Raw genomic sequence first — 22865 nt, 5'->3', positions numbered from 1 at the left:
ATGAAAGAAGGTTTTGCCTTTGTAAATGTTATTATTGGTTAACTTTTGAAAATTCACAAGTTTTATGCCAATGAGAAATGTATTTAGGTTAATAGGTAATGGATTGTAAGATGCACTTATTCTACTATTGACTGATGTATTATCAATGGAAAGAAGCTTTTTCAAACTGTTGTGATTGATTAATGATTATCTTTTGAAAGTTCAAAGTATTCCCTTTCAGTTCCTGCACAATCTCTCAATTGCCAGAGGCTTAGATATTAGCCTACAAGCAGTAATCAGGATAACAGCATCGGTTTGCCAATGGAAAAACCATTTAGGCTAGGTAAATTAGGTAAAGCATTTAAGACCCACACATTCTGCTATTGGCTGATGTTAGAAAAGAAGCTTTTGTCTGGGAAACTGTGATGATTGGTTATCATTTGAAAGTTCACAGTACCTTTCAGTTTCAGTATAACAGTTGCAGAAGGTTAAGTATACTTCGGTATCAATAACATGTCTAGGATGCTGGATGCTTCTAACACAGAATTACAAACTAACAAAAGTTATTATGGACATAACTATTCACGGGCTAGATGCTTCTAGCCTATCCAGCACATAACACTATATCAAATGTATATAAAGTCCGTATTTTTTAATGGGTTCATTAAAGAAGAGGTTAAGCCAAATATCTGAATTTGAGAATCTTGACCACCCAAACTATGTCCGTAAACTAAAAAAGATTTATATGGACTAAAACAATTACCTAGGGTCTGGTATTAAAAGTTGTCAACATACTTAATATCTATAGGGTTTAACCTAGGGCAAATTGACTCATCTCTATTTGTTAAAATCCTAGAAAAAAATATCTCTATAGCCCAAATCTATGTAAATGATATAATCTTTGGGTCAACTAACATAAATTTTGTTAAGTATGAAAAAAAAAAAAAAAACAAATACAGCCACACCCATCCACGTGCACACACCCTCCCCCATACCCCTTCCTTTTTCTTCCCTTCCCCACCGAAGCCTCAAACCCTCCCCCTCTCTTCTTCTTCGTTTCTCTTCTCCAAGGGCAACAAGCTTCCCCTCTTTGCTGTCTTGCTTCTCGGCAGCACTGCCGGAGCTCCTCGGAGTTCGCTGGAGCTCGCCAAACCACCAGAAGAAGAGGGGAAACAAAACCCTAGTTGTCATTCTCTTTTCTAGCCAAACACAGCAGCCATCCGAGCTAACTATGGCCTTCGCCGGAGCTCGCCGAGACCACCGGTGAAAGAGGGGGAAAAGGTTTTCCTTGCCCCTTCACTATCCCAGTAGCTTTCCTTGTTTTCAACCTTCCCTAACTGCCCTAGTCACCTTTTGTTTCCTCCAACAGCAGCCCTAGCTGCTGTCCTTTTCTTGGCAGCACCGCCGGAGTTTGCCGGAGCTCGCCGGAGCTAGCTGAGGCGGGCAACGACGAAGGGAAAATAACCCTAGTTGCTGTCCTCATTTCCAGCAGCTACACAAACTCCTTAGAAGGTATATTTTATACTTTGTGTTAATTGATGTGTAGTTAGGAGGGCTATCTAGATTAGAACAACGATTTCATTTAGGAATGCGAAGTGGTACGAGATAACGAGATAAAAAAAAATAATGATCTAGTGGTTTCGAGTTGTAAATCATGCTCAGATTTTGTGTTATGATTTTATTATCCTTTTAATTATTTGAGTTATTATATTTTGTAGATACGAGCTCGAGTGGAGCAAGGTGACCTGCCGACACTCGAAGATTTTGCTGTACATAAGGTGGATACATCTACTCTTGTATATTTCCTTGTGCATGAATAAATATATAAATTGTATTATGTATATGTTGTATCATTGTTTTCAAAAATGGGAATTAAAATGATACTTAAATAGTGAAATGGGTATTAAATAATTAAATCATTGGAGGGTAAATAAGTGATATTATTTCTTGTTCATATGTGGGTTCATATTGGGATTGATATGGGAAGGGTTATTTTTAAAATTAAAGAAATATTCTGAATTACTCTTCTGTTGATACCTTTTCTCTTTTGACTTGCTTGACCTTTCATACTTCATGCTTTTGATACTCTATATGTTGATCCTTGTAGTTTTTTTTTATCTGTGAACCCTATAATAATAAATTAACAGACCTGATACGAAAATATTACCTTGATTGACCATTAAATATGAAAAGAGAATAATCATGATAAATGGATGAATATAATCATAAAGGTGAAATAATAAAGATAGTAAATGAAGAATTAAAAAGTGAAGACTATGAGCCTAGCTTTATACCAGAGCTCTATATTAGAGTACTGGACCGCCCACATGTTATTGTGGTAGCGCGGCGGCCGCGGTCCAGAGTACCTGACCGTACACCCGAGGCGTGTTGGCGTGATGTAGCCATCGGTCAGTGTTTAGTATGTCTTCCACCGGTGAGGGCTGATAGCCCGTACGTCAGATGACGTATGCGACAGTTTTATACTCTTAGGAGGCTTTTAGCCTATCCATATGATATTTCACTCTGATGATATTGGCTCCAGTGATTCACTTTTTAGTTGATTTATCAGATTCAGAGTATTGATATACATGTTGATCTTACCATGATAACTTATAATTGAGTGATTAAATAATAAGATTGAAGAATTGATTTTATTAATGATGACAAGTGATGATAAGGTGAAGATCCTAAACTCTAATCTAAAAATTTTACCTGATTATAGATAATGAGAAGATGATTATACATATATATGTATAAATGTAGAACTTTAAGAATAATCCTAAAGTTGTAACAAAAGATGATGATTTATTCTACTTCCTTGACTTCTTCAATAAGATTAAATTCATGCACATCTTTCTTGAGTATCCACTTAGCCATTTGGCTAACTTGCTACATTCCTTGGTCTCCAGTTTTGCAGACACGGGGATCCTTTTGATATTATAGTTGATTTTGGACTTTCATAGAGTTGCTCAGAGATCTCGATGTGCTGATTTTCTGGTTTGTTTTACTTTTGTTTCGCTGTATTTACATTTTGTAATTTTGTTACAGATGTCGTTTATATGTATAGTAATTGTAGTTTATGAAAACTATGACATATACATATAGTTGATACATTTTGTGGTTATGTTGTTTCTATTTTATGTATGTTCCAGCCGTGTGGGCTGATGAATATGTTGTTTATGCTTATATAGTGTGATGTATGTATGTATGCTTCATATTGTCACCGGTATAGGGGAGATGTTGCCGGATTTTTGTCTGGCAGGGTCTCCTCTAGGGGCGTGACAATTTTATTGGTATCAGAGCTTAGTTTCCGTTTTCTGTTCATGGGTTTTGGCTTTATTTCGAGATTTTTGGTTTTCAGTTTATGTACTTTTCGAGCAAAGGAATTTTTATACAAGTCGAGTTGTATCTCTGAGCTATAGGATTTACGGGTCATTCTTTGTTTTAATTATCTTGATTATGATTATTGAAAATTTTCATCTGATTTTATAGGCAATGCCACGAGCCCGTGGTCGCGGTTGGGGCAGTAGTCGTGCCCGTAGTCGCAGTCGTGGTTGCGACAGTGGTAGTGGTCGCGGTCGTGGTCGTGCATGTCAGCGTGCCACTACTACTGATATTGGTTTGGATGAGGCTCCTATCTCGCCATCTCAGTTGATACCGGGAGCTCAGGTTGGTCCCAGTATTGGAGTCGGTTGTCAGACTGAGGGACAACCTCATCTTGTTGCAGCTCAGGTAGCCGTACCAGCCATTCCTACAGCATCGCTTATTATGGAAAAGACCCGTATTCCTTTGCTTGCTAGTTCAGCAAAGGATCGTTTTACACTGTTCCATGGAGGCACCGATCCTTGGGTGGCGCGTACATGGTTGGAAGATATTGAGGGCACTTTTGGATACATGTCCTGTTCAAACACAGAGAAGGTAGAGCTAGCCGCTTATCATTTTCGAGGGCAAGCATCCACATGGTGGAAGATGCAAAAGACAGTCTTTGGGGATCAGATTATCTCTTGGCAGTCTTTTCGAGAGGCGTTCGATAGACAGTATTTTCCTGCAGCATTTTGTGTTGCTCGACGCCAGGAATTCATGAGTCTCAAGCAGGGTGACCGAAGTGTGCTAGACTATAGTGCAGAATTTAGCAGACTTGCTGAGTTTTCCCCACATATGGTTGCTCAGGACTCAGACCGTATGTTTCACTTTACATAGGGACTGGCAGCATATATTCGGATCAGGATGTCTGGATTTCCTGTTACTACTTATCGAGAGGCACTTGATCGAGCCATATTTATTGAGATGACTCAGCAGCAAGTCTCTCAAGAAAGAGAAGCCAACCGACAGACCTCGCAGAGCTCACACTCTAGACAGCAGAGTTGAGGTCGTCGATCTCGTGGTCAGGATATGACTAGAGAATCTTCACGGTCACGAAAGGTGGCCAAAGTATCACAGGGATCTAGTCACCCAGTTCCATCACAGCGGGGCCAGATATTGGTGAAGTGTTTTCAATGTGGTGCACCAAATCACCTGGCATCAGAATGTCCACTGGATAAGAGTATATGTTTTTATTGTAAACTGCTAGGACATATGCAGAAAGATTGCACTTTGAAGGCACAACATCAAGCAGGAGGATCACAGTCTCAGCAGACTCGACTTACCTCACGACCTCCACAGTCTCGGCAGCAGAAAGGCCCGCAGAGATCTCAGCAGTCTCAACCACGAAATCCCCCACCTACATAGTCTGGTCACCAGCCACAACTCTATCATTTGCAGTCCCAGGTGGAGAGTGAGTATCACTCAGTACCTCCACTTCAGCAGTATCTGCCAGCTCCATCTCAACAGTACTTGCCAGCTCCATCTCAGCAGTACTTGCCAGCTCCATCTCAGCAGTATTTGGTAGCTCCACCCCAGCAGTACTTGCTACCTCCACCCCAGCAGTACTTGCTACCTCCACCCCAGCAATATCAGCCACCATTATCTTATCAGCCTTCGACCCAGTCATACCAACCTTCGCAGGATCAGAGTCAGCCCTCTTCTTCTATCCAGAGGGGTCAGCCATCAGGTATTGAGCCGGGACATGTTTATGCTTTGACCCGTGAGGAGGCACAGTGAGCTGGAGGATCTGTTATCCGAGGTATTATTTCCGTTTATAGTATTCCTACGGATATATTGATAGATACGGGTAGCTCGCATTCCTTTATTTCTCCTGAATTTGTATGTAAAATTGGGAGGATCCCAACTCTTCGACCTTCTGGATTAGCAATATTGACACCATCAGGTGGAGTATTGATGTCAGATCAAGAGATCAAGAGTTGTCCTTTAACTTTTGATAGTCATATCCTTACTGTGGATCTACAAGTGCTAGAGATGACTGAATTCGATATTATTTTGGGTATGGATTGGCTGTCAGAGCATCATGCCACTGTCGATTGTCGAGCCAAAGTGGTGACTTTTCAACCCTTAGATCAATCATCATGGGAATTTATTAGGATAAATGATCGAGGGGTATCTATTATCTCAGCTCTCCAGGCTCAGCAGTTGTTGGCTCGAGGATGCAAGGGGTATCTCTTGTCTTTAGTGAGCTCCAATGTGGATAGTTCTGTCTAGCTTTCTGATGTCCACATAATACGTGAATATCCTGACATATTTCCTGAAGAACTTCCTGGCTTGCCACCTCGGCGACAGGTAGAGTTTGCCATTGAGTTGCTTCCTGGCACAACTTCGATATCGAAAGCTCCATATCGGATGGCACCAAGAGAACTCGAGGAACTAAAGATTCAACTTCAGGAGTTGCTAGACAAGGGTTTTATCCGTCCTAGTGTTTCTCCTTGGGGTGCTCCAGTGCTCTTTGTTAAGAAAAAAGATGGATCCTTGAGGCTCTGTATTGATTATAGGCAGTTAAACTCTGTAACTATCAAGAACAAGTATCCTCTACCTAGAATAGATGTTTTGTTTGATCAGCTTAAAGGTACCTGTGTGTACTCAAGAATTGATTTAAGATCAGGCTATCACCAGTTACGAGTTAGAGATACAGATATTCAGAAGACTTCCTTCCGTACTCGGTATGGATATTATGAGTTTTTGGTAATGCCGTTTGGGCTTACCAATGCTCCTGCAGCATTTATGGATCTAATGAACCGGGTATTCTTAGAATATTTAGACCGGTTTGTTATTGTATTTATTGATGACATTTTGGTATATTCGCGATCAGAAGAGGAGCACGAACAACATCTCAGAATAGTTCTAGAAACTTTATGGAAGGAACGCTTATATGCTAAGTTCAGTAAATGTGCTTTTTGGCTGAGTTCTGTGGGATTTCTAGGGCATGTAATCTCTAGCAAAGGGATTTCAGTAGACCCCCAGAAGATTGAAGCAGTTGACCGATGGGAACAACCAAAGTCAGTGCAGGAAATTCGTAGCTTTCTCGGATTAGCTGGGTACTATCGGAGATTCGTGGAAGGATTTTCTAGTATTGCTGCACCTTTGACTTGATTGACTAGAAAAGGAGTCAAGTTTACTTGGTCTGAGGCTTGTGAAGCAAGCTTCCAAGAGCTCAAGCAGAGATTGGTGAGTGCTCCAGTATTAGTTATTCCCTCTGGAGATGATGGATTCATTCTTTACACGGATGCATCTATTCAAGAATTAGGGGCAGTTTTGATGCAGTATGATAGAGTAGTAGCTTATGCTTCTCGTCAGCTAAAAGATCATGAGAAGAATTATCCTGTGCATGATTTAGAATTAGCAGCCATCATTTTTGCCCTTAAAATTTGGAGACATTATCTCTACGGTATTACCTTTGAGATATTCACCGATCACAAGAGTCTGAAATATCTTTTCACTCAGAAAGAGTTAAACCTTCGACAGAGAAGGTGGATGGAGTTTCTAAAAGACTATGACTGCACTATCAACTACCATTCTGGAAAAGCTAATGTAGTCGCAGATGCATTGAGCAGGAAGTCTAGAGGAGTATTGGCAACTCACAGGGTGGCAGTTACAGATCTAGTCAGACAGTTTTCAGAGTTAGATTTAACTGAAGTAGGGCAAACATAGCGTGGTATACTGGTCTCCTTTATCGCACAGTCCCCATTGGTGGAGCGGATTAAGGAAAGTCAAATGGAAGACCAGTATCTCAGATCTATAGTTAGTGAGTTGGAGTTAGGCCCCAAGCCAGAATTCACACGTGATATGGATGGATCTCTTCGGTTCCGAAGCAGATTATGTGTCCCAGAGGTACATCCTGTTAAGGAGGATCTCCTTCTAGAAGCCCACCGATCTAGATTTGTAGTTCATCCTGGTGGTACACGGATGTATTAAGACTTGAAGAGATCATATTGGTGGAAAGGTATGAAAAGAGATATTGCAGACTTTGTAGCTCGGTGTCTAGTTTGCCAGCAAATTAAGGCAGAACACCAGAGACTGGCCGGGTTACTTCAGAAGATTGCAGTGCCGGAGTGGAAGTGGGAGCATGTCACTATGGATTTTGTCACGGGGTTACCAAGGACCCAGAGGAAACATGATTCAATCTGGGTGATTGTCGATCGGTTAACTAAATCTGCACATTTCTTACCGATTCGTAAGATAGAATCTCCAGATCGTCTAGCAGAGTTATATTGCAGAGAGATTATTAAACTCCATGGTATCCCCCTCAGTATTATTTCTGATAGAGATCCACGTTTTACTTCGAGATTCTGGCAAAGTTTCCAAAAGGCGTTGGGAACCGAGCTACGTTTTAGCACATCTTTTCATCCTCAGACTGATGGGCAGTCAGAGCGCACTATCCAGACTCTAGAGGATCTGTTGCGTGCTTGTGTGCTAGATTTTGGGGGTAGTTGGGAGGACCACCTACATTTGGTAGAGTTTGCTTATAATAACAGTTACCACTCTGCTATTCAAATGGCACCGTTTGAGGCACTTTATGGCAGAGCATGTAGATCTCCTATCTTATGGGATGAGGTCGGTGAACGTCAACTCTTGGGCCCTCAGAGTGTTCAGCAGGATGCTGAACTAGTACGAACTATTAGACAGAGATTGTTGACTGCTCAGAGTCGCCAAAAGAGTTACGCAGATAAAAGACGAAGAATGTTAGAATTCACAGTAGGTGATCACGTATTTCTTCGTGTTTCACCCATAAAAGGAGTTAAGAGATTTGGGTTAAAAGGGAAGTTAGCACCCAGATTTATCGGACCTTTCCAGATTCTTGAGCGAATTGGTGCTGTTGCATATCGACTTGCGTTACCCCCACATTTAGCAGGAGTACATAATGTCTTTCATGTTTCTATGCTGCGGAAGTATGTTCCGGATCCGACACATGTCTTGAAGGATCTTATAGTTCCTCTACAGTCTGATGCGACATACGAAAAATTCCCTGTTCGTATACTGGATCGCAAGGAACATCGGTTGCGGAACAAATGCCTCCGTCTCGTAAAGGTTGGGTGGCAACACCACTCTGATCAAGAAGCAACTTGGGAGCGTGAGGAGGATATGCGTATCGGATATCCTCATTTATTTACCTCAGGTATCAATGCGTCTCAATTACTTAAATTTGGGGATCAAATTTCTTTTAGTGGGGGAGAATGTTAAGTATGAAAAAAAAAAAACAAATACAGCCACACCCATCCACGTGCACACACCCTCCCCCATACCCCTTCCTTTTTCTTCCCTTCCCCACCGAAGCCTCAAACCCTCCCCCTCTCTTCTTCTTCGTTTCTCTTCTCCAAGGGCAACAAGCTTCCCCTCTTTGCTGTCTTGCTTCTCGGCAGCACTGTCGGAGCTCCTCGGAGTTCGTCGGAGCTCGCCAAACCACCGGAAGAAGAGGGGAAACAAAACCCTAGTTGTCATTCTCTTTTCTAGCTAAACACAACAGCCATCCGAGCTAACTGTGGCCTTCGCCGGAGCTCGCCGAGACCACCGGTGAAAGAGGGGAAAAGGTTTTCCTTGCCCCTTCACTATCCCAGTAGCTTTCCTTGTTTTCAACCTTCCCTAACTGCCCTAGTCACCTTTTGTTTCCTCCAACAGTAGCCCTAGCTGCTGTCCTTTTCTTGGCAGCATCGCCGGAGTTCACCGAAGCTCGCCGGAGCTAGCTGAGGCGGCCAACGACGAAGGGAAAATAACCCTAGTTGCTGTCCTCATTTCCAGCAGCTACACAAACTCCTTAGAAGGTATATTTTATACTTTGTGTTAATTGATGTGTAGTTAGGAGGGCTATCTAGATTAGAACAACGATTTCATTTAGGAATGCGAAGTGGTACGAGATAACGAGATAAAAAAAATAATGATCTAGTGGTTTCGAGTTGTAAATCATGCTCAGATTTTGTGTTATGATTTTATTATCCTTTTAATTATTTGAGTTATTATATTTTGTAGATACGAGCTCGAGTGGAGCACGGTGACCTGCCGACACTCAAAGATTTTACTGTACATAAGGTGGATACATCTACTCTTGTATATTTCCTTGTGCATGAATAAATATATAAATTGTATTATGTATATGTTGTATCATTGTTTTCAAAAATGGGAATTAAAATGATACTTAAATAGTGAAATGAGTATTAAATAATTAAATCATTGGAGGGTAAATAAGTGATATTATTTCTTGTTCATATATGGGTTCATATTGGGATTAATATGGGAAGGGTTGTTTTTAAAATTAAAGAAATATTCTGAATTACTCTTCTGTTGATATCTTATCTCTTTTGACTTGCTTGACCTTTCATACTTCATGCTTTTGATACTCTATATGTTGATCCTTGTAGTTTTTTTTTTTAATCTGTGAACCCCATAATAATAAATTAACAGACCTGATACGAAAATATTACCTTGATTGACCATTAAATATGAAAAGAGAATAATCATGATAAATGGATGAATATAATCATAAAGGTGAAATAATAAAGATAGTAAATGAAGAATTAAAAAGTGAAGACTATGAGCCTAGCTTTATACCAGAGCTCTATATTAGAGTACTGGACCGCCCACATGTTATTGTGGTAGCGCGGCGGCCGCGGTCCAGAGTACCTGACTGTACACCCGAGGCGTGTTGGCGTGATGTAGCCATCGGTCAGTGTTTAGTATGTCTTCCACCGGTGAGGGCTGATAGCCCGTACGTCAGATGACGTATGCGACAGTTTTATACTCTTAGGAGGCTTTTAGCCTATCCATATGATATTTCACTCTGATGATATTGGCTCCAGTGATTCACTTTTTAGTTGATTTATCAGATTCAGACTATTGATATTCATGTTGATCTTACCATGATAACTTATAATTGAGTGATTAAATAATAAGATTGAAGAATTGATTTTATTAATGATGACAAGTGATGATAAGGTGAAGATCCTAAACTCTAATCTAAAAATTTTACCTGATTATAGATAATGAGAAGATGATTATACATATATATGTATAAATGTAGAACTTTAAGAATAATCCTAAAGTTGTAACAAAAGATGATGATTTATTCTACTTCCTTGACTTCTTCAATAAGATTAAATTCATGCACATCTTTCTTGAGTATCCACTTAGCCATTTGGCTAACTTGCTACATTCCTTGGTCTCCAGTTTTGCAGACACGGGGATCCTTTTGATATTATAGTTGATTTTGGACTTTCATAGAGTTGTTCAGAGATCTCGACGTGCTGATTTTCTGGTTTGTTTTACTTTTGTTTCGCTGTATTTACATTTTGCAATTTTGTTACAGATGTCGTTTATCTGTATAGTAATTGTAGTTTATGAAAACTATGACATATACATATAGTTGATACATTTTGTGGTTATGTTGTTTCTATTTTATGTATGTTCCAGCCGTGTGGGCTGATGAATATGTTGTTTATGTTTATATAGTGTGATGTATGTATGTATGCTTCATATTGTCACCGGTACAGGGGAGATGCTGCCGGATTTTTGTCTGGCAGGGTCTCCTCTGGGGGCGTGACAAATTTCCTAAAAGAATTTATTATATTAATGGAAAATGAGTCTAATAGGTGAACTAACCTTCTTCTTATGCTTACAAATGAAACAAACTAAAGAAGACAATTATGATTTTCAAAACAAATATACTAAGGAATTAATTTAAAAAATCGAAATGAAAAATTCTAAAGAAATTAATACTCCAATGACAATAAATGTAAAAATTGATAATGATTCAGAAGGAAAATCAATAGACTTAAAATATTATAAGAGTGCAATAAATAGCTTGTTATACTTAATTGCAAGTCAACCTAATATTATATTTACAGTTGGTATGTGTGCTAGGTACTAATCTTGTGCAAAAGAATCATACTTAACAATTACAAAAGGATATTTAGGTATATTAAAGGCATACTAAATATAAAAATTTAATACTCTAGAACAAGCACCTTTGATTTAGTAGGATACTCTAACTTAGACTATGCTTGATGTTGTAGGATCATATGCATGTGAGAGGGGTAGGGTGAGTCACGTGATTTTAAAAAATCTTGTCTTTTTTGAACTTTAAAAACTAGTGCAAGTGTGTAGCGGAAGAAAACAATAAAACAAGAAAAATAGAGATGGAAAATCAAAAACAATGACACGGTCATTTTACTTGGTTTGGAACCTTCAGCGACTCCTACTCTAAGATCCAAGTCTCTTGGACCTATCGATGGACAATCCACTAATATTCTCTACTAGTAAACTCTCGGTAGAGTAATCAAGTACAAAGAGAAGAATAAGAGTGTAACAACCCTACATTTCCTTAGCAATAAAGTAAATGACTTTAAATTAAATCGTTGCCAAACACGATAATGTCAAAGTAGAAGTGCTCGTGTGTTAGTGTTGGTCTACCAGCAACGGTTGGATGAAGTAGAGTAGTTGCATGATAGTAGCATAGTAGTTTGTATGAAGTCGGAGCAGCTGGACAATCGATGAAGAGAGTAGAAAATTGATGTTTATGGCTGTTGTTAGAAGCTCCTTTTATAGGCACTTTCGGGCGCTTGGACTACCACCAGGCGCTTGGATTGAGGCCTATCCGATTTTCTTTGCTCTAGTGCAGCCATGTCAGCGATTCAGGTGCTTGGGAGTGGTCCATGCACCTAAAGTTGGATAACTCAGCGATGAAGGTGGATTGGATAGGCCTTAGTGGAGGTGCCTGAAGCTGGTCTAGACGCCTGGAATGAGCTATAAAAGACACCTTCTAGGCTGCTCTGAAATTCGACTACGACACTGTAACACAACTCTAACAACAATGTCTAAGTCTACACTTTGCTTGATGTTGTCTGTATATTTAATTTGTGCTATTTCCTTATTGGAATTGGATTTCTTGTATTTGATGAATTGATAGTGGATTGCCCAACGAAAACGATCAACGATAGCAAACCTTTGACTAGCAGCATAAGTTGTGAACCAAGTAAAAAAGAAACAGTGTTAATATTGATTTCATTTTCCTTTTCCGCTGCTATTTCTCAAATTTCCAAAAAATTGTGAAAAAGAAACACATGTTATTCACTCCCCTTTAGTGCTTTTCGATCCTACACTATGATGATGTTTTGTTCTATGTGGAGATGCTCTCATGACAACTATATAGACACTCACAAAGACAACGACAAAGGGGGTCCAATTTCTCTTCAACTCCATGAGGTTTTACCTTTCTTCTCCTTCTCTATTCGACATACCACCTCACTCAAATTCTAACCTGAGTGTCAAAGTGCCCCGGGATGCATACCTGGGCTAGTCTAACCCTCTTTTCGAGTGTCCCTTAGATTCACTCATCCTCTTAGTAGAAGACCCCCGAAGAGCACGTCAACCCATTCATTAACTGGAGGCTTGACCATCCATGGTATTTGGCCAGAACACTACCGAACATCTCACTTATGAGCGATTAGACCTTGATATCGAGAGGTGTGTTTCATCTTGGTTTCTTCAGTCTTGTTAATGAATATCCTTTGTGTGTGACTGTCTTTTGTTTGCGAGAAAATAGTGTCGATAATGGTGTTTGTTCTCCCACTCAAAGGTGTTGATCATTTATGCAAAAGGTAAAATCCGTCACCCTGGCGGTCCCCTATGATTGCCCACACCATTGGTAGGAAGTAAATCAAGAAACCAAAACTAACCATCAAATGAGGGGGTAATTTTTCTGTCTTCGTTGAGATTCAACTCTTGCTTAATTTTACAAACTTGCCATATGATAACCAACTCGGCTATGTCCCGAGGCCTTAAAGGTGTTGATCATAGTACTTATGATGGTGCATGAGAGCCAAGATTGAACATGATCGACTCTGAACACTCAGCTTCACATAATAACCGAGGAATTAGCTAGTTCATTCTTCCCTTCACTGCTTTGCATGTGACTATCTTTATTTGCTCTGTTCTTGATTGATCATAGTGTTTATGATGGTGCATGAGAGCTAAGATTGATCATGATCGACTCTGAACACTCAGCTTCACATAATAACCGAGGAATTAGCTAGTTCATTCTTCCCTTCATCACTGCTTCGCATGTGACTATATTCGTTTGCTCTGTTCTTGATTGTTCATTGTTTTATACTAATTACTATTACGATCTCTGCGTCAGGTTCAACCTAAGCATTGGGGTCACTGTCTTCCTATGATTTGCATACAATAAAATTGGTGACCAACGATTTCTCCAACGAGAACAAACTTGGGGAAGGCGGATTTGGTGTAGTTTACAAGGTAAAAGCTTTTGGAATCACCAAAGATCTTTCAAATCTATAAAGTTAGAAATAATATCGTGTTTGCAAGATGGATCAAAGATTTCCGTCAAGAAATTGTCCATGTACTTGTCACAGGGCCCAAATGAGTTCCATAATGAGCTCTCACTTATTGCCAAGTTACAACATAGAAACCTTGTTCGTCTGTTGGGCTCCTGCATTGAAAGAGATGGGTGGCTTATTATCTTGGAATACATGGAAAATAAGAGCTTAGATGCTTTCCTTTTTGGTTAGTAGGTTTGCTTATATTAATTCTTATATATTGTTCGATAATGCTATGAAAAACTATTCATAACTTGATCCAGATAAAATCAAAAGCTAATTGCTAAATTGGATCATAATCGGGATTGCGAGAGGCCTTCTATACTTGCATCAAGACTCCATCTTAAGAGTCATTCATCGTAACCTTAAGCCAAACAATATCCTCCTCGACGAGGGCATGCGTCCAAAGATCTCAGATTTCGACATTGCAAGAATAGTTGAAGTGGATGAAATGCTTGAGAATGCAACTACATGACAATTGGAACATTGTAAGTTGAAATCAAGATCATACTATTACTACTATATAAATTAAAATAGTGAAACATTTAGGGGGCGTTTGGTTTGCATTTTCCATGTTGTTTTCTGTTTTCATTTTATGAGAAAATAGAAAACGTGTTTGGTTTACGTTTTCCACGTTCATTTTTAAGAAAATGAGAGAGCGTTTTCTAAGAAAATGAAAAATGCGGAAAAGTCATTTTCTAAAAAACGAAAAACGCGTATTTTTCAGAAAATGAAATGAAAATGGGACAAACCAAACGCACCCTTAAGTTCTTAATTGCAGCAGATATATGACACCTGAGTCTTAGCAGATGTATATTTTTCATTTAAGTCGGATGTCTTTAACTTCAGTGTAATAGTATTAGAAATTTTAAGTGGTAAGAGGAATAGAGTCTTCAGTCAAACAAATACAAATTTAAATCTTTTAGCACATGTAAGCGTAGTTTCAAAATATATAAACCTTTATGTATACAGATATTTCTTAGAGCTCAAATTTTAGTTTTTATTTGATTGTAGGCATATAAACTTTGGAAGGAAGGTAGATCTTTGAAAATTCTTGATGATTCTTTAGATTGCTTATACCCAACAATAGGAATCCTACGGTGCATCCAAATAGCTCTTTTATGTGTGCAGGGCAACTGTGAAGATATGCCAACGACGGTAGAGGTGATGAATAATGTTGGCAAGTGAGAATCAACTTCTAACCCAGCTAAAGCAACCTGTAATTAATGACATCAACCTCAACTATCAGTGAAGGAGATTTAACTATAGAAGAAATGAGTCTCCCTGTGTGACAGGCTGATGAGGTGAAATGAGTTCCTTTGATTCTTATTGATTATACTTTTGTCATGTCAAAGTTCATAAAAATCAACTTCTACAGAAATCATCACGATCACAGAGAATATCTTGAATATTAATGATTGACCAGCATTTTCAGTTATCTTTTCTTTTATAATTTTGATGTTTTCTCATTCTGTAATTTTAATTCAGTATCATCTTATATTATTTCTGTATTGATGACGGTTTGTCCAAGGTGAAATGTTAATAGCTACTTTTTTCTCTAACTATGTATATATAGCAACTTAGTCATTTCAGTATTGTTTTATAGTAAACTTTACATAGTGATCCAGGACTTTGATGATGCCAAATATTGATAAGATAAGAACTCAATACATATTTCATCGACCTACAAGTGTGAAGCTCATTTCGTTAGTAGTGGAACCACCTTCACTGTTAGTTGATGTTATAGCAGATTGCACAACCGGACTAAAGGGTTGGTCCTCACTTGTTAACATCGCCATCACTTTTATCATTGTTGGCCTGTCGTTACTATTATCTTGTACACATAGAAGACTCATTTGGATACAACGTAGAACTTCTTCGGTTGGATATGATTGATTTAATATATCATCAACAATCTCTAAAGATCTTCCTTCCTTCCAAAGTTTATTCACCTGCAATATTATAGGAAACATACTTTAAAATTTTAGATAGTATGATGTAGAGACGAAAGATTATTTATATTGAAATTAATACTTACATATCCTAAAAGATTTAAATTTGTATCAGTTTGACTAGTTTGACTGAATACTCTATTCTTCTTTCCACTTATAATTTCGAGTACTATGACACCGAAGCTAAACATATCTGACTTGAATGAAAAAATTCCATGTGACAAGTACTCAGGTGCCATGTAACCACTACAAAAAATAAAAGGATAGGGTGAGAAAAAATGAGAACTTAATATTTCTTTGTTACTTTTCCACCCAATCTTTCCTTATATATTTAATTAAATCAAGTGAACTCAATCTAAAAGACTTACAAGGTTCCGACTGGTCTCCTTTAAATATCCTAGCAATGCCAAAATCTGAAATCTTTGGATTCATATCCTTGTCAAGGAGAATATTACTTGGCTTAAGATCACGATGAATGACTTTTAATCTAGAGTCTTGATGCAAGTATAGAAGTCCTCGAGCGATTCCAATTATAATATCGAAACGTCTTTGCCAATTTAATAATGAACTTTTAGCTTTATCTGGAGAAACAGATTTACAGGTTCAGATAAATGTGTTGTGATTAGTTTTTAACCATTTGTGAAGGTAATAAAATTAAGAAACGTGAGAAAATATGCTGACCATAAATAAAGGCATCAAGGCTCTTATTTTCCATGTATTCAAGTATCATAATTCGCTCATCTCCTTCAATGCAGTAGCCTAGAAGACGCACCAGGTTTGTATGTTGTAACTTGGCTATCACGGAGAGTTCATTCAGGAACTCGTTTGGACCTTGTGAGGAGTATCTTGATAATTTTTTGACAGCGATCTTCTGTCCATCATCCAATTGACCCTGACAAAATTTATCATTTCCTTCAATTTTACAGGTTTGAAAGACTATATTTATTTTTCTGATACTGAAAGTCTTCTTACCTTGTAAACAGCACCAAATCCCCCTTCCCCAAGTTTGTTTTCTTCGGAAAAATCATTTGTTGCAATTTTTATAGTATGCAAATCATATGAAGGAAGTACATCCAATGCGCTGATCGAACCTGGCACAAGGATCACTGAGTGATTAATCTAAATAAATTTGACTCAATCCTTTTTAAATCGGAAGTAACTTTGAAAACTAGCAGTATCAGTATATAAAACATAGTGCAAGACCTTTCTCCATGTTTGGAAACTGCAATTGCAATCTGCATGTTGATGCTCTGTTTCTCCACTTTCGGACGAGTACACCTACAAAACACAGCAAAAAAATTCCCAGCAACACCAGAATGACTACTATCGCCAACATGAGCTCCTTCCGATTGGACGTTGATGATTCTACAGGAAAGAAAACGAATGAAAATATATAATAAATGGTACTCTGATTATCCAATTTCATGCATGCATAACTCGACTACCTTGAAGCCGAATGTACAAATCGTCTCCTCCATCGGGAAAACTTCTGAGATCCAACAGGTCACCGCGCCAAGTTATGCAGCCATAAGGCCCATTGATCACCGCATAAGCGACGCAGGAGCAATCATCCAAGCACAATTTATTGCACGCTTCCAGACTAATCTTGCCTCGTGAGGTTGCGTTCTCAGTGTCGGGCACCTTGACGCTCGGCTCCTTCCGAAACTGGTTCGATGAGCAACGAAAGGGTTCCTTCCTCTTGCACCCGACGACACTTCCGATCTCCACAAACCCTTCCAAGCAACGACAGGAGATCGAGTAGTAGCCCTTGGTGCAAACACTGTTGTTGCCACAACTGTTGTAGTTATCGCAGTCGTCTCTGGGAAGTGACAAGAAAGAATTCCACTCTCGCCCGTCAAAAATCAAAAGGTATCTCTTTCCGTTGGCGTCCAGTACCATCCGCACTAAGACTGGAGATCGAATCTGATATTCAGTGATGTAGTAGGTCTCATTCTGGTTGGACACGTATATCAAGTTTAGGACGTTCCTCAGCATTGGAAGGTCGACTAACCATTGCCCATTCCATGGCCCAGTGCGGCCGAGTTTGGCAGATCCTTTCACACTCAGTATCAAAAAGTCCGGAACCTTATATGTCTCCATCTTGACGATGTACTTGCCCGGAGAAGGGTCCGTGGCACTCATCCATGACACGAACTGCCACGGAGTGTTGGTCCGGAAGTCGAATCCCAGCTTCATGCCAGGGAGAATAGTGTCACACGCATGGTCGAAGCTCTGCCATACAGTTCTGTTAGAGTTGCCTGCAGTTAGCGCGAGGTTTCCAGAGTCTAAAAGCTGCAAGCGTGCAGAATTGAGTTCTGCAGATGTTCCCGTCGACCAAACCTTTGTTCCTTCCTCAAATAAAATTAGATTTCCGTCGGAAGTCAGGTTTAACGATGCCATGGATGCGTCGACAGACTTGTCCCTATTGGCGACCCATACTACTTTGTTTTCTCTTGGTGGGTGATTGTAGTACCAAATTCCTATGTATGCAGTCGCAGAATTATTAACTGGACTGAAGAAGCCGAGTTGGAACATGCTCCCCGCCGAGATCAATGTTTGGTTATTGATAAGTGAGCTATTCCCCGCCATTATATCAAATTGTGCTACAAGTTCTCCTATTAAACAGGACGATCTATCAGGTTTCCAAATCGATGAAGTACACTTATTTAATTGGGCAAAAAATATTATTTTAACGATGTTGGTGCAATATATTTCGGATCTAAATTGATACCAAGCTCGATTTATCAACTTCGAGTTAGTTTGAATTAAGTTTCGATGTTTAATCAATATATTTATTGACATTTATTGACGAGAGCAATATGCCAAGTAATAGGAGAGTTTGTTGAAAGGAAGATTATCGATGCAATCAATCTTGAATCAGGTTGATTAAGATTGATTTTATTGGTTGTGTGCTAAGTCAATTATATTAAGGTTGATTGGATACTTGACAATAGAGAAGTTTAAGTGGATCACGGTTGACCGAACACTTGATAATCAAAAGTCTAATAGGGAGTTGAAAATATAAGTGGATCAAGGTTGATTGAATATTAGGTAATCAAAAGTTCAATAAGGAATTGACAAAAGAGAAGTGAAAGTGAGTTACAGCTACTTAAATACAAAGAGTTGACATGATACATGGAGTCCGAATGGATCATGGTTGATTGAACACTTTATAATGAGAAAAGTCATGACAAGTTAATGTTGATCGGATGTCATATACGAGACGAGAAAGGTTGGTTGGATTTTAGGCAACAATAAAATCCCGACAAGATAAGGTCGACCAGATGTTGATTGAATGTTAGGTAAATTGGGATCAACTCGATATTAAGCAAGACAAGAATTTAACTATGGTAAAGTTGAAACAGAGATATCAATCCACTAATTAACCTTTAAACCCTAAATTCGAGGCTTGAAGAAGTTTGTTGTTGATTAATCCATGGCTGATACAATTTTATAAGTCGATTGATGTGTTTTATTAATTGACTTATAAACACTCAATTGATGGTATTGTTATAGCAAACATATTATTTGAAACTTAGTTGATCAATTCAATTGATTGGGATCAATTGATTGATGAGCAATAACAGTTGAATGTTGATACTATTATAGTGAACAGAATGATTTTAGGTTGAGTTGGAAATTTGATTAATACAAGAATAGTCTATTGATTAATACAAAGCCGAGTTAAAAGAACTATTCTACAAATGTAACATTCGAATTCAACTAATCAATCGGCTGGTGAATTCTAGCAATCAATTATTAGGTAAAAATCAATCCCAACCTAAAAACTATAAAGGAAGGGTTTTGTGGAGGATTTCAATGCTAGTCCTTAAAAACTTGTAAGAGTAAGTGTTGCTGTCCATGAGACAATCCTAAGCAACTAACAACGATCCAAACAAAGATTCATTATTGTAAAACATTGCATTTGTATTATTTATATTTTCTATTGTCTCTTTATTTTTTTTTGTATTATTGGTACAAGAACGTATGTTTCTTTGCCTTCCATGATAAGGAGAAAGTTAATAGAGTATGGCTAGACTACACTGTAAAGTAAATATATCCAAGATTTCGAACCACATAAAAATAATTTATTTCTTGTGCTTATTTTATTGTGTATTTGATTTGTATTTCCTACTACGTATAACTCTTTGGTAGTCAAGCACGACAATCAATGAATGATGAAATTTTGAATCACTATTTATTCCCCTTCTAGGAGTATCATCAGTCCTAACTAACAAACCAGGCACAATTAAGGGTATTTTCAATGTAAAATTTATGAGAGGTTTTTAAAATCTAAAAAGTTGAATAAAAAGTCTTGAATCATTATAAAAGTGAGATTTGAGATTTATACTTTAAGAATAGTAGTAAAAATATAAATCTATTTTTTTGTCTTGAATTTGATGTAATATACATGAAGTTATGTAACTTATATTATGAATTGGATCATAAAAAAAACTCATTTAGAACTTTAATAGATTGAGGATATTTCAATAAATTTTCATATTATTGATATGGTATATTGACATCTTGAAAAAAATTTATTTAGAACTCTAACCAACTATTGAAGATACCCTAATAACTCTACGCTTCAGGTGCCATGTGCCTTCTCGTAAGCTTAAAATCTTTATTCACGAGGTGAAATGAAGGACATTAAAGTATTACTTTATGGTAAACTTATTGATAGAGCCTGAGGCTTTGACGATGCCAAATAAATAAACAGATAAAAAAATGGACAAAAATCCTGCGGTTTTATAATTTAATTTAATTCTGGACTAAAACTTCTTTCAAAAACATACCAGATGAGGATTGACCAAGTAGAAAGAATGTCTCTACTAGTACTATTTCCAGGAACTGTAGAAGAAAGAGCTGCATCCGCCCCATGGAAGTTTAAGGATTTGCGTTGTCTGCACCTGCAATTACTGTTCTGTTCTTTACGCAGAATTGCTGCAAATTATGTTATAACATTTAACACCTTTAGAAGACAAAAATAAATAAATAAAATAAACACCTTTAGAAATTAGAAGACGATGATAGAGCAGGAAGTCTCTAGTCAACTGATTTGTCTCTGTTTGGAATACTTCAAAGGAGTGTGTGGCTGCAAATTGGCATAGTACTAATTCCACCATTTGCAACACAGAAGATGATGATAGAACAAGAGACTCTAATCTCTAGTCAATGGATTTCTCACTGTTTGGAAGACGGCCACGGAGCATTGGGACAATTTGTGTCACGCCCCAGAGGAGTCCCTGTCCGAAGAAATTTCGGCAACACCTTCCCTGTACGACGGACAATCTGAAAACTTTCTACATACACAATATACATCAGCCACAGGCGGCTGGAATATACACACAACCACGCAGTTATATATATATATCGTCAGCCCACTCGGCTGGAACAAAATATAAAACACAGCAGAAAAACGATAGAAATTCAAAATACATAACTGCTAGCCGGCTAGGCTTACACAACCAACAACATAACAAAATACCACATAACAACATCAACACTCAAAAAACAAAATCGGAGTACAGAGCTAAACAAACTGATACATAAACAAACAAAACATACGTGAAACCGATAAGTCTTCTGATGTGACGTGGGGACCAGCAGACAGGATACTCCAAGCGACATCATAACAACCTGGTACCTGAAAAATATAGAGTCCACGGGGGTGAGTTCAACAACTCAGCGAATACCAATAGACATGAGTAGTAAGATATATCTAACAGCAATAAACATGGAATACAGCTTCCTAATCATATGTAGGGAATATGCAAAACTGAAAGGTAACTGAGGAAGCTGTACTCACCAGGAACTCCTATCCTGATCTAAGGGTCATCAAAACGATACGCAGTATGTCTCCTGTATGCATGTCAAACAAATGCATCCACCAAAATGCAGCATATAAGTGCAGCAAACACAAACTAATAAAGGCAATCAATGCATATGATGCTAATGATGCGTCCTGGTCACCCCTGACGCCAGTCAGTCCTCTCACAAACAAATGGCGAGACCGAGTGGGTAGGGCTGTGACAACCGTGCACTCTGTCGTCACTACTCCTGATGAGTGACCGAGTGGACGGGATGCTGTCGGAGTACTCCTGTCCTGTGACCCCAAATCATAAATGGGGGAGCTCAATGCTCTCATCTCCCGGTACACGATGACGGGGAGGAAATCTCTGCCGGCTACCACGCTGAGTCACCTGACCAACGGAGCCAAACAGAGTCCACCGTCTGCCGGCTACTACACTGCCACCGGAGCCAAACAGAGCGGAACTGTCTGCCGGCTACCACGCTGAGTCATCAGACCAACGGAGCCAAACAGCAGAACCGCCACACACCTGCCTGATATACCACTAAACCATGAGTGGGGGTGTGTGCAGTACATGTAACTGGCGATGGGCTCAACCATAGTGGAGCCGACAATCGCACAGCATGCAATCATGATGCATGTCACTATGCATAGCAAAAACTGATCAACATAACCATATCCATATATACAAAATGGGTACTGTAAAAGCGATGGTCACATACCAAATCTAGAGTACACAGGTCAGATAGAATATCAAAACATATGTCCCGAACATAACAAATATGGTATAACCTGATCAGCATAGAAAAATCCATATATATATAATATGGGTACCACAGTATCAGTAGGTCAAATCCACGGATCTAGGGCATACAGGTCCTCTATGGTATAGCAATCTAGATCCTAAACATATCTCCTTCCATAACATATGTACCAACAATATGCACATATCAAGAATCAAGGTCTAGGTACACGAATCATATATGATATACAAATAGAGGTACACAAGCCAGTCATGGCATAAAACCTAAGTATCAGATAATCTCGATACACATGACTGAAACCAAAAGTCCAGAACCTAGTCCTAACCTCAGTAAAGCATGGTATGTCACTCTAGAAACTAAGATACTCATGGCAATAAGATACTCATGGCAACAAATCACGAGATATAAGCATGGACACATCACAGGCGACAAACCTAACATGCTATGGATATCAAACAGTGACATACCAAAGACAAACATGTTCATTGCTTGCAGTTATAAAGTACTATGCATATCCAAAGACAATATCATAAATGATAAGTCAAGAGGTACCCGCCTCCGGTATAGATCGAATCGAACCAATCCGATGTCGAGACGCCCAATCTCGAATCATAGTCCTGTAACAATATGATATACGGATTTAGCT

At 38.7% G+C, this 22865-nt stretch overlaps 1 protein-coding gene and 2 long non-coding RNA genes across 6 annotated transcripts; 2 read left to right on the top strand and 1 right to left on the bottom strand.

The window, feature by feature from the left end:
* The first annotated feature begins 1718 nt into the window (after nucleotides 1-1718).
* On the top strand, nucleotides 1719-13878 carry LOC122046599. Of its 2 annotated transcripts, none has more exons than XR_006130319.1 (3): nucleotides 1719-1757; nucleotides 13493-13611; nucleotides 13728-13878. It is a non-coding gene; the product is annotated as an uncharacterized LOC122046599 (long non-coding RNA). The 2 variants fall into 2 exon arrangements; XR_006130318.1 differs by lacking the exon at nucleotides 1719-1757 and adding an exon at nucleotides 10585-10612.
* Nucleotides 13879-14088: 210 nt separating this feature from the next.
* Nucleotides 14089-15129, top strand: LOC122046601. The gene is made up of 2 exons (XR_006130322.1): nucleotides 14089-14179; nucleotides 14823-15129. It is a non-coding gene; the product is annotated as an uncharacterized LOC122046601 (long non-coding RNA).
* Nucleotides 15130-15295: 166 nt separating this feature from the next.
* Nucleotides 15296-20886, bottom strand: LOC122046594 (G-type lectin S-receptor-like serine/threonine-protein kinase B120). 3 transcript variants are annotated; one of them, XM_042607368.1, is made up of 9 exons: nucleotides 20652-20883; nucleotides 20440-20587; nucleotides 17089-18258; nucleotides 16847-17008; nucleotides 16616-16734; nucleotides 16325-16535; nucleotides 16012-16224; nucleotides 15730-15889; nucleotides 15297-15643 (listed from the first exon to the last, which is right to left on the bottom strand). In XM_042607368.1, the coding sequence occupies exons 2-8, from the start codon at nucleotides 20522-20524 to the stop codon at nucleotides 15813-15815; spliced, it is 2037 nt and encodes a 678-aa protein (XP_042463302.1). In that variant the 5' UTR covers nucleotides 20525-20587; nucleotides 20652-20883; the 3' UTR covers nucleotides 15297-15643; nucleotides 15730-15812. The 3 variants fall into 3 exon arrangements, with proteins under 3 accessions (XP_042463305.1, XP_042463302.1, XP_042463303.1); XM_042607369.1 differs by having other exon boundaries at nucleotides 20440-20553; XM_042607371.1 differs by lacking the exons at nucleotides 15730-15889; nucleotides 16012-16224 and having other exon boundaries at nucleotides 15296-15643; nucleotides 20652-20886.
* Between the last annotated feature and the right edge of the window lie 1979 nt (nucleotides 20887-22865).

Source organism: Zingiber officinale, chromosome 2B (genome assembly GCF_018446385.1).
Source record: "Zingiber officinale cultivar Zhangliang chromosome 2B, Zo_v1.1, whole genome shotgun sequence".
Lineage (NCBI taxonomy): Eukaryota > Viridiplantae > Streptophyta > Magnoliopsida > Zingiberales > Zingiberaceae > Zingiber > Zingiber officinale.
The sequence above is the reverse complement of the archived record's forward strand: the minus strand, read 5'-3'. Positions and strand labels throughout refer to the sequence as shown.

Bases quoted from the DNA above. Each gene is read 5' to 3' on its own strand.
- LOC122046594 (XM_042607368.1), bottom strand. From the start codon at position 20,524: ATGGGGCGGATGCAGCTCTTTCTTCTACAGTTCCTGGAAATAGTACTA. The intron at 18,259-20,439 runs GTATGTTTTTGA...CCTGTTTAATAG, and splicing joins ACTTGGTCAATCCTCATCTG to GAGAACTTGTAGCACAATTT. The intron at 17,009-17,088 runs GTAGTCGAGTTA...TCTTTCCTGTAG, and splicing joins TTTGTACATTCGGCTTCAAG to AATCATCAACGTCCAATCGG.